This window comes from Heteronotia binoei, chromosome 13 (genome assembly GCF_032191835.1).
Source record: "Heteronotia binoei isolate CCM8104 ecotype False Entrance Well chromosome 13, APGP_CSIRO_Hbin_v1, whole genome shotgun sequence".
Lineage (NCBI taxonomy): Eukaryota > Metazoa > Chordata > Lepidosauria > Squamata > Gekkonidae > Heteronotia > Heteronotia binoei.
This window is the reverse complement of record NC_083235.1, coordinates 23,525,018-23,537,122: the sequence shown is the minus strand read 5'-3', so window position 1 is coordinate 23,537,122 and position 12,105 is coordinate 23,525,018. Positions and strand designations below refer to the sequence as shown.

General features: G+C 45.9%; 1 protein-coding gene across 3 annotated transcripts in view; it reads right to left on the bottom strand.

The window, feature by feature from the left end:
• EIF4B (eukaryotic translation initiation factor 4B) overlaps nt 1-12,105 on the bottom strand; it is a 65,845-nt gene that overhangs the window by 26,490 nt on the left and 27,250 nt on the right. For all 3 annotated transcript variants that reach the window (XM_060253135.1, XM_060253133.1, XM_060253134.1), the window contains exon 4: nt 3,937-4,053. In XM_060253135.1, the coding sequence (XP_060109118.1) occupies nt 3,937-4,053 (117 nt within the window). The remainder of the gene's footprint in view (nt 1-3,936; nt 4,054-12,105) is intronic.

Below are 12,105 nucleotides of genomic sequence, written 5' to 3'. Positions count from 1 at the left end.
ACAGAAAGAGGGAAAACATAGTTGTGCTTAATGTAAAGCCGCAATATCAAACCACCAGCAGGCAAACATGACAGTAGAAGGCCCCCATTTTCTTCTAACCATATTTGAAGATCTGGTACATTTTTAACTCACTCTTCTTGCAAAGAGCTTGGAGCAATACATGGTTCTCTTTTCCTCACTTAGCCTCAAATCAATCCTGTTAGGAAGGACAGGGTGACTGTGTTACTGTTTCAAGGTCACTCAGCAAGGCCCATGTCAGATTCTGAACCCAAGTACACAGGCCTCACTTGGCAGCAGGAGCTCCTTTGCCTATTAGGCCACACCACCTGATGTAGCCAATCCTCCAAGAGCTTAAAGTAGGCCCTGTAAAAAGAACTCTGTAAGCTCTTGAAGGATTGGCTACATCAGGGGGGTGCGGCCTAATATGCAAAGGAGCTCCTGCTACAAAGTGAGCCCTGTGAGTACCTAAGATAGAATGGCTTCAGCTCGAACAGAAGAGCCAACAATTTACAATGCTACCCAGATCCTGTTCTAGCTTTTGTTGAAGGTTTGGGGCTTTCATACGTCACACGCAAAGAAGTTCATGATGGGGCCAGTTGGTATTTATTACAACAGTGGACACTTCAGACTCTGAAATGCATCCATGTGTAACTGGCAAGGAATGGTTTTACCTTCAGTCTGTTCTGTCAAGCAAAGAAAAAAGCTTTCAGACTGTCCAAACTTGCACCGCACGGCTATTTTGTAAAAAAAAAAAACCCAACTAAGTTCAAGCCAGAAGTAGTTACATAAGTTACTGGAGACAGACAGTATTATTTATCCATGCCCAGTTGCTGGAAGAAAGCTGTACAGTTTCTCTGCCTTCTCTGCTCTAATTTGAGAAAACTGCAGTCAATTTCCCCAAAGATGCTTCTCGAATGCCCCTCAAGAAGTGACACAGAGACTTCTGTCTTCAGAGATTTCGAACCTAATCTACATATTGTCCTGAATGTAAGAAATATGGAACACAACTCTTAAGCAAGGCTTTGACCAATAGATATCTCAAAATAAGTGGTGTGTGTGGGGGGGGGGGGGCGGGAGAACAGCACTTCTTGTAGAACTACTGGTCTTCAAGTGGTAGACTGTGACCTACAACTGAGTTATGCCAATGCAGTGGATCACAGAAGTGGCTATTCTTTTGAGAGTCAGGAAAAAAATTACATAGAGCTGGAAGGCACTCCTAGGATCATCTAGTCCAGGGGTGTCAAACATGTGGCCCAGGGACCGAATCAGGCCCCTGGAGGGCTCTTATCAGGCCCCCGAGTAATGTAACACAATGAATATTAGAGTGGTATATTGGAATGCATTTCTCTGGTCTGGTAACAGAGGAGACATAATTGCACTACAAATCATCCCTCCGCAAAGAAAAAGATGCTACCAGTTATCTCAGTACTTGAGAGAAGACAGATGCAGCATACCAAGAAGGTCTCAGTTTATTACTCTTAGCACTCCACAATTAAGAAGAATACACTTCTGTCTCCAATTTTGACATATTATTTGCTTCACTGTTTCCCCCTGGAACTCCCATCAGCCCCAGCCAGCATGGCCAATGGCTGGGGCTGATGGGAGTTGTAGGCAAAAAAAGCATCTGGAGAGCTACCGCTGGCCACCCCTGTTGAATGCTAATTTGTTGTTCAATCCCTGCCTTATATGTACAGATTGGTAAATTCAATTTCATTGTATCTGAGGAAGTGTGCGTGCACATGAAAGCTCACATGTTGAATAAAACCTGGTTGGCCTCAAAGGTGCCACTGGACTCAAATTTTGTTCTACTGTTTCAGACCAACACAGCTGCCCAACTGGAACAATAAAATACATCATAAAACCCATGATAAAGAAAACACCATTAAAATAGCCAGCAGTAACAATGCTAAAAGTTCAGCTGCCTTTCAAACCAAAAACTCTTCTAAACATGCAGCTGTTCAATCTTGAGTCTTTTCAGAAAGTATTTGGATCTTGCTTCCCCCTGGAAGACTGTTTCACAACACTGGAGAGACTACTGAAACAGTCCATGCACAGGCAATGTTCTGGAACAACCAGAAGGTTATTGGTGTTCTGGAACCTGTGCTGAGTGGAACTGCTACATGAGCTCCAGCGTGGAGAGAAGATCCCTGAGGTACGTGTGCTCCGGGGGTGATGGATTTTAAAGCACCACTACCTTGAACTGGACTTGAAAACCACCAGGCAGTCAGTGCAATAATGATCATAAATCAAGCACAGCGCAACTCCTGTTGCCAGCTTGACAATAAGCATGCAGCTGCACTTTGCACCAACTGCAGTTTCTGAATGTCTTCAAAGGAAGCCCTGCACAAAACAGTGTGTGACCGCCAAGCTTCAAGATTGCTGCTGCATGGACCAGCATGGACAAACTGAGTGTCTCCAAGCAGGGAGCAAGATTGAGAGTCAAATATGGTTGGTAAAAAGCACTCTCCACTACAGTAGCTACCTATTCCTCTAATATGAGGGCCAGGTTCAATAGGACTTCTCATGGTTTCTCTTAGAGAAAAGTGAACCTCATTCAGCTTTGGGATGTATGACTACCCCTCACCATGCCTTACAAATGAATGTAATACTCCTGTAGATGGAGACTCGGGAGCAGAGAGTTTTAACGCCTATCATATAACCTAGAGAAGGACTCGATGCTAATTGCTGCCCATTCTCCTGTTGCAGAAGAGATCTATAAAGGGTTGGTGCAAAATTTACTAATGTTCACACATAGTATTCTCACTCGGACACTGGGTTTTCATCTGACAGTGTATATACAGTATAGCACGACTCTGAGCTGTAACATTCAACTGCAACAGCAACTCAGATGGAAAACTATAACACTCAGTTATAGTTGCCAGAGAATTCCCTCAATAAGGACTTAATCATGCGTGGCTGGTGGGATAACTGCTCAAATCATGTCTGGAGCCAAGATGTGAAAGTGAACATGGTTAGCCTGCCTGCACAACACACTTCCCAGTTACTTTAGACAACAAATGTCTGGAAGCCTGCTGGGTGACCTTGGGCCAGTCTGTTTTCTCAAAACTCTCAGCTCCACCTGCCTCACAAGGTGCCTGTTGCAGGGACAGGAAGGGAAGGCAGCTGAAAGCCACTTTGAGACTCCCTATGGTAGAGAAAAGCAGGCTATAAAAGCCAACTTTTCTTCTTTTATATACTAGAATAGGGGTGTCGAACACATTTGTTATGAGGGCCGAATCTGACATAAATGAGACCTTGTTGGTCTGAGCCGTGTCGGGTTGGGCTGGGCCATGTGTGTACCTATTTATGATTAGGTAGCAGAGATATAAACTTTATAAAGGACACAGACAAACACAACTAAAGATTTTTCTAAAAACTTTAAAACATCCTTAAAACATTAGCTCTTGGTCTTAAAGGTGCTTTCTTTGTATTTCTCCCATGGGATCCAGGGAATTGGGCAAAGGAAGTTCTGGCTCTTTCCTTCATTCCCCAGGAGTGGGAGGAGCCTCAGCCAATAGAAGGAAGAGACTTGGCTCAGTAGGTCTGGTGTGCGATTGAGAGAGCCTGGCAAAACAAGCTGTTATTCAGAAAGAAGCAAGAGAGAGGGAGAAGGAAGCAGATAAGAGTCAGTTGTTTGGGGAGCTGATTTGGCCCCCGGGCCACATGTTTGACACCCATGTTAGAAGTTTCACATTATCTAAAAACTACTGGGTAATAATACTGGACATAGACACCCCTCAATTATTTTCTCTCTAATCCAGACAGCTATATTTCTCAATTAAGTATGTTTTATGCAACAGTATACTACCACATGATGGAAGTTTTCTGAGATTTGCCTCTTTTAATGGACTTCAAACTCCAGAGATTGGGGGAAACCAAGCTACAAGAGGAAGAACAAAAGACTGTAGCTATATTTCTCTGCAGGTTTCAACTCACCTCTTCATTGAGGCTCAAAGCGCGGAGCAAGGAGTCCAGGTCTTCGAACTCAGCATATCCAAATCCTTTCAATCTCTCTGGGTTACTAGGCTCTCGTGGCAAACGCACAGCACTTATCTGCAGTTGAGTGGGAACAGGAAAGAGTTTTGGTTCCTTTCTACTTCAGAAAACATTTTCAGTAATTTTCTATGCCACACTTCATAATACAGGTGATAACAGAAACCCACGACAGGTGGTCTTCGTAAGAAAAGGAAAGCTGCACAGTAGCAGATCACAAGAGATTTTTTTTGCAAGCTACTGAAATTTGGCATGATGCCCATGGACCTGCTAGCAATAACTGTCAAGAGACTTCCAAACTGCCTTAAGAAAGAACTGCAGCAAAGAATGCAGGTGCTACTTTTAAAACTTTTTAATTAAACCAGACAGGATCCCACCCGTGCACTTCACATTAATCATCCTTATAGCCGCATCACTCGTACAAATTCAAGTTGGCCATTTCAGTCATCAAGCAGCATAAAAATAGCAAAGAAAAGCATATTTTAACTAGCTGGATTTCAACCTAGTTAAAATATAATTTAACAATTTGTCTGTTCCTAATTACCCCATCTTGGTCTGAGGAAGATCCTACCTTCCAAATAGTACAAAGGCACCGGCCTACTTCTGCTCTCTGCAAAACCCATTACTGAGTCACACCATGCTGCTAAGCAAGGTGCCAACCTGTCCTGATTAAATAAACGCTAATCTAATACCTGCCCTGTTCTGGACAGGCCAGGCCAGCCTGATCTCATGGCTGAATGAAATGAACAAGTAGCAGATTCTGTCCTGCCTCTCTTCCCCCACCCCCGCCCTGTGTTTGCTGTGTGTGGCCACATATTCTCTGCTCCATGCACCCTTCTGTCAAATGAACACGAACATATGAAGCTGCCTTATGCTGAATCAGACCCTCAGTCCATCGAAGTCAGTACTGTCTACTCAGCCTGGCAGCGGCTCTCCAGGGTCTCAAGCTGAGGTTTTTCACACCTACTTGCCTGGACCCTTTTTAGTTGGAGATGCCAGGGATTGAACCTGGGACCTTCTGCTTACCAAGCAGATGCTCTACCACTGAGCCACCATCCCTCCCCAATCTGCGATGTGCACTTGGTGATGATCATTGATAATCTCCAGTTAGAAAATGTCCCATCTGTAAAAATGCTGTAAATCCAAAAGCCTAATGCACCGCTGCATTTTCATCTGAAATAGGTAACTCGAGTGTACAGCTGTGATCAAGGACTGCTGCATTTTATTAATTATTATTATTAATTATTATTAGTTTATTTATATTCCACCCATTCCCCCATGGAGACTCAGAGGAGGGTACATCAAATATACAATAAAAAACCAATCAAAACAGCTAAAATCATAATAAAATCAGTTACAGTGTTAAGCTCAGAATCTGATCAGCACTTTACATACCATATATTATGATGTTACATAACCCACTGGCCCCCGTCAATAACAAACTGTCCGAATAATGATGAAATAGCAATGCTATATTAATAGCATTATTTTTTCGGAACTGATGGCACGACATGATGGTACAGCAGGGGAGGCCAACTGATCGCCCGCTGCCTTATCCAAAAGCCTGGCGGAGCAGCTCTGGTTTTGTGTTGTATCTCAAAATCCACACATAAAATATAATTTCTATTTCATCCGTTCTGCCCTGTCTTCGCCATGCGTTTGGCCAGTGCTCTGTTTTGCTCTGAGGTCTAAGTGTGGTGCTTAGTGCTTCCTCAGGAGCCGAGAGGGTGCCTGTTGCATATAAAGGCTGGTGGTGGGAGTGGCATTCCAAGGGTGTCCAAGATCTCTGCACAATTCCCTGCAGAGCTGGGTTCTCCTCCCTCTGCTGGGCTCCTGTACAAAGGATGTCTGGGGGCCCTGCATCAAGTCTAGCCTCTGCTCGACCAGATGAGTCCCAAGCAGCCTCTTTCTGGGACCGCAGCACATATCAGTCCCCCCCTAATCCCACTGCCTGTGTACAGTCTCAAGAACCATGAAAGAAAAACATCAGCAGAGAATGTGCTTCTAGCCCCACCAGACACTAAGCAGGAACTCTGGCCCCATGTCTCCATGTCTACCTGGCAGCCCCAACCAAAGAGAAACGTGATGCAGAGGTTGGCATTTGCCAGCCGGCCCTTTGAGATGGTCCCTTGACAGCCTTCAGCTGGCATGCTATACAAATTTCACATGTTAAGAGTGGCAAGTAGAATAAATCAATGTTTGAGAGCCACAAGAATGGGTTTTTAGCTAGGTCTTTAAGAATATTAGTGGGTAGAGTATTAAGTTGAGTGAGTGGGTGGGAGGAGCAGAATATGTGACTGTGTGATCTGAGACTGGTGTCCTGAGACTCTGTATAGATCTTTGGTAAGCGATGTCGGTCAGGGGATTCCAGTGCTCCTGAGGAGGGGAAAATACAGCGGTGGGAGCAGGCAAAATTGGAACGGAAGGAGACTGAGACACAAGAAGGCTTGCTCCCCTTCCAGCCTGTATCCCATCCCAAGGATAGCAGGTAGATGGGCCAAGTGGAAACACTTACCTCCGTCCCTGGTATTGTGCAATGCCAGGTCCATAAATAATAAAACCTCAGTCCTGCAGGATTTCTTTATCAGGCAGGACATGGACCTGGCTTGTGTGACGGAGACCTGGGTGCGGGACGGGGAGACAGTGGCTCTCTCCCAAGTAGCCCCGCCTGGGTTCTCCGTTCTTCACCAGGCTCAGACTAGCGAGCAGGGGGGAGGGGTGGCTTTTTTCATACGGGAGGATTGCTCCTTCAGGGCGCTTCCGCCGCCAAAGATCGTAGGCATGGAGTGTGCTGGCCTGGTGTGGGACATAGGGGAGAGTTCGGCAATCTGGCTGCTGTACCGTCCACCTAACGCACCAGCCAGTGCCCTACCGTCCCTGATGAAGGCTGTAGCAGGCTGGGCATTGGAGCATCCTCGGTTTATAGTCCTAGGTGACTTCAATGTCCATGCAGAGGACGCAGCTTCCACTCGGGCGACGGACCTAGTGCTTTCCATGGCAGCACTGGGACTCTCCCGAGTATAAACAAATTTATTAGTAACGTATGGTAGCAGAATTATATCTACAACTTATAAAGAGCTTAAAATAAAAAAAAATCGTTCTACCCCATATCTTACTTTCCTCCCACCCCTCCCTCCGTTACTTGACCCCCGCCAGTGTTATTTTTTTTTAAAAAAAACAAATATTAAAGGTACCTTTAAACTATAAAAATCTTAATCATCAAAAATTGTCCAATGTCCTTTTATTTTCCACTCTTTCTCTACGTATCTTCTGAATTTCTTCCACTCCGCATTAAAAAGTTCTAAATCATAGTCTCTTAGTTTTCTTGTTAATTTGTCCATTTCACTCCATGACATAACTTTTGTAATCCAGTCCCATTTTTCTGGTATTTTTTCTTGCTTCCATAACTGCGCATACAATGTTCTAGCAGCTGAGAGCAAGTACCATATTAAAGTTCTATCTTCTTTTGGAAATTTTTCCATTTGTAATCCCAGCAGAAAAGTCTCTGCCTCTTTGTTGAATTCATATCCCAGAATCTTAGAGATCTCTTGCTGAATCATCTGCCAAAACATTTTAGCCCTTTCACAAGTCCACCACATATGGTAGAAAGAACCTTCATGCTTTTTACATTTCCAACACCTATCTGGCATCTTGTTATTCATCTTTGCTATTTTTTTTGGAGTCATATACCATCTATACATCATCTTAAAACAGTTTTCTTTAATACTATGACATGTTGCGAGTTTCATAGAGTTCTTCCACAGATACTCCCAAGATTCCATCTTTATTTCTTTATTTACATTAATTGCCCATTTTATCATTTGAGATTTCACTACTTCATCTTCTGTAGACCATTGTAAAAGTAATTTGTATACTTTTGAGATTAATTTCTCATTGTCTCCAAGCAGAACTCTTTCCATTTCTGTTTGTTCTTTAGCACTGGGACTCTCCCAACATATAACAGCGCCCACGCATCAGGCTGGGCACACATTAGACCTGATCTTTGCGGCGTGAGTTGTGGTTGGATCAGATTTTTGCCGAGGCGGTGCCATGGTCTGACCACCATGCCCTGAGGGCTCGTGTGGATATTCCACCCCTACCCCATTTAGGCGGTGAGCAAGTTTTAGCTCGCCCACGAAGCCAGATGGACCCTCTGTGGCTTCAAACGGCTATGCGGGATCCCTGGCCCTCTGGCGACTCGCTGGATGAACTGGTGGAGAAATGGAACAACCAACTCTCCACGGCCATTGACGAGATCGCCCCCCAATGTCCTCTTCATCCTCGTTCACGATCCGCTCCATGGTATATCCTGGAGCTGCGATCAATGAAACGGCGATTAAGACGACTAGAGAGACAATAGCGGTATACTCGCGACGAAGCTATGAGAACATCTTATAGGTCATTTATGGCGACCTATGAGATGGCAGTCCAGGCCACAAAGAAGACTTACTTTGCGTCCCGGATTGCATCTGCGACCTCGCACCCAGCACTAGTATAATTCGGTCATTAACAATTTTACCACATGGTAAACAAAACATTAGAGAATTGGAAATAGGCTGTGAGGCTTTTGCGAGTTTTTTTGCAGATAAGGTCTCGTCGCCCCGACGTGACCTTCCTGCCATAATTGATACAGTGAAAGAACTTGGGGGCACCGAGCGCGTCTTCTGGTCTAGTTCTAGATTCCTTCAGTCCACTCAGCCTGGAGGAAGTCAACAGGATCCTTTTAGCTGTACGCCCTACGACTTGTAGGTTGGATCCGTGCCCGTCCTGGCTTATAAAAGCTAGCCAGGCGTTGCTATATGAACCACTACAAGGTATTATCAACAGATCCCGGGTAGAAGGGATCTTCCCCACACCTCTTAAAGAAGCTGTGGTCCGTCCCCTCTTGAAAAAACCATCTGCAGATCCGGCCATATTGGCAAACTATCGGCCGGTATCAAACCTTCCCTTTTTGGGTAAGGTTACAGAGCGGGTGGTGGCAATTCAGCTACAGGGATTCCTGGAGGACACTTCCGCACTGGATCCATTCCAGTCCGGCTTTCAACCAGGTCACGGGATGGAGACGGTTCTGGTCGCTCTCATGGATGACCTCATGCAACATCTGGATCGGGGCGGCTCAGCAGTGCTATTATTAGACCTGTCAGCTGCTTTTAATACGGTTGATCATCAGCTACTGACTAGCCGCCTTGCAGACGAGGGGATTCAGGGGTCCGCCTTACAGTGGTTGACCTCCTTTCTCCAAGATTGGGGACAAAGGGTGGTGATAGGGGAGGAATCATCCCAGAGGCGCTCACTCATATGTGGTGTGCCACAGGGTGCGGTTCTGTTCCCGATGTTATTTAACATCTATATGTGCCCCCTTGCCCAGATTGTCAGGAGGTATGGACTGGGTTGTCACCAATACGCAGACGACACCCAGCTCTATCTATTGATGGGCGGCCACTCCGACTGTACCCCGGAAAATCTAGACCTGGCTCTTCAAGCTGTAGCATCTTGGCACAGGCGGAGTCGGCTGAAGCTGAATCCAACGAAGACGGAGGTTCTCTATCTGAGCTGGGGTGGTCCAAGGGGAGGTGTCCATCTGCCGGCTCTTGACGGGGTGTCATTGATACCGGCCCCTAAGGTCAAAAGCTTGGGCGTGCTCCTTGAGTCCTTCCTCACAATGGAGGCCCAGGTAGCAGCCACTATTAGATCCTCCTCTTTTCATCTTCAGCGGGTGCGGCAGTTGCTCCTTTCCTGGAGCACAATGACTTAGCAATGGTGATCCATGCTACGGTCACCTCAAGAATAGATCACTGTAATGCTCTCTACATGGGGCTACCCTTGACGCTGACTCGGAAACTACAGCTAGTGCAGAATGCTGTGGCACGGCTGTTAATGAGGCTCCCCCCATGGGAGCACATTTGGCCAGTGCTGAAAGAGCTGCACTGGCTACCTATTGTATTCCGAATCCATTTCAAGGTGTTGGTATTGACCTTTAAAGCCCTCTATGGTCAGAGACCTGTCTATCTGCGGGACCGCCTTTCCCCATATATTCCCCAGAGAGCACTGCGTTCAGGGACAAAAAATCTACTGTCCATCCCTGGACCAAAGGAGGCCAGGTTGCGTTCGACACGATCCAGGGCCTTCTCGGTGGCAGCACCAGAATTATGGAATAAATAAACAAGATCTGAATGTCACATGTTTGAGGGGAGGGAAAATAGATGGTGGAGGGGGAAGGAAGTAGAGGTGGAATGAAAGCAACTTTAAGTTTAAATGCATTCTTCGCTGGCTGGCTTGACTTGGAGAAGTGATTTAGAGAGAGAAACGCCTTCTCCAAGCCAGCCGATGGGGGCTTCAAGAGCCACACAATATGTGTGAAAGAGCCACAGTTTGGCCACCCCTGTGTTATATCCTTCTACCTAACCCTGCCTATGCACTTTAATCCAGCAGTCTCGGGCGACAGAAAACAAAAGGCAAGCACCGGCTTCGCAATCAGAGCAGCAATCTGCTGCGATCAGCAGAGCGTGCTGTCATGCAGATACTATTCAGGATGGCCAGAACGAGCTGTATTCCACTCAGCCTTTTTCAAATCTAAACCCATGCTTCTTCAAGCATGATTTCCTCTTAATCCTCCTGTATGACCAGGCCTAGTAAAGGAAGAGGGGCTTTGCAAAGTAGCCAACTCAACATTTAGAGAAACCTCTCTCCAGTTCTCAGCTGGTGCATGTAGTGTGAGCAAGACCATTGTTCAAGAACATTAACTGTGAGACAGTTTAAGGATGATTAAGGAAGCACATTTGCTGTGAAAGTGGAACACTTTCCATTTTACTAAAAAAAAAAGATTTTTTGGGGGGGGGTGCTCAACATTCCAGGCATGTTGTTGTTTTCCCACACCTGTGATGGCATAAATCCCGACTCAACTCAGAGGCAAATGAAGCTTCTATCACCGGAGGTTTGAGTCTTCATCTCAAGCTCACAGCTTGCACCATCAGGAGGAAAACCTGTGTTCCTGCATAATAGATACTCTTCTTTTCACAGTTTCAGGTGAGGGTAGCTGTGTTGCTGTGGTAGGAGAGCCAGACTGGAGCCCAGCAGCACCTTAGAGAGCCAGTTTGGTGTAGTGGTTAAGTGTGCGGACTCTTTATCTGGGAGAACTGGGTTTGATTCCCCACTCCTCCACTTGCACCTGGTGGAATGGCCTTGGGTCATGGCTCTGGCAGTGGTTGTCCTTGAAAGGGCAGCTGCTGTGAGAGCCCTCTCAGCTCCACCCACCTCACAGGGTGTCTCTTGTGGGGGAGGAAGATAAAAGAGATTGTGAGCTGCTCTGAGATTTGGAGTGGAGGGCGGGATATAAATCCAATTTCTTCTTCTTCTTAAAGACCAACAATACTTCCACAAGGCATGAGCTTTTGAGAATCAAAGTTTGACTCTCCAAGTTTATATCCTGAAAACCTTATTGGTCTGTAAGGTGCTCTGGGACTCGAATCCTGCACTTCTTCTGCTTGCAGTCGTTTGAGAAGATCAAGAGAGACCTATACCAGTTATACAAAGAACCGGGCTTTTTTTGGTAGCAGGAACTCCTTTGCATATTAGGCCACACACCCCTGATGTAGCCAATCCTCCAAGAGCTTATAGGGCTCTTAGTACAGGGCCTACTGTAAGCTCCAGGAGGATTGGCTACATCAGGGGTGTGTGGCCTAATATGCAAAGGAATTCCTGCTACCAAAAAAAGCCCTGCAAAGAACTTAAGAGACATTCCTGGAGAGCTAAGCAGAAATGGTGACTCACCCTAGAGGGCTGTCCCAACAAGATGCCCCATAACTGCATTCAAACAGAAAGTCTAAATCAAGGGTGGCCAAACTTGCTTAACATAAGATCCACATAGAATAAGCATCAGATGTTTGAGAGCTTCAAGACATGAATGTTAGATGTTTGAAAGCTGGAAGGAAGGAAAGCAGATTAGAGAAGTGATTTAAAGAGAAAAATGCCTCCTCTAAAGTGGCCAACAGGGTGGTGGGGCTTTGAGAGCCACACAATATGTGTTGAAGAGCCACATGTGGCTCCTGAGCCACAGTTTGTCTGCCCCTGGTCTAAATCAAATGAGGAAGGCCCTTGATGCTATGACCTCCT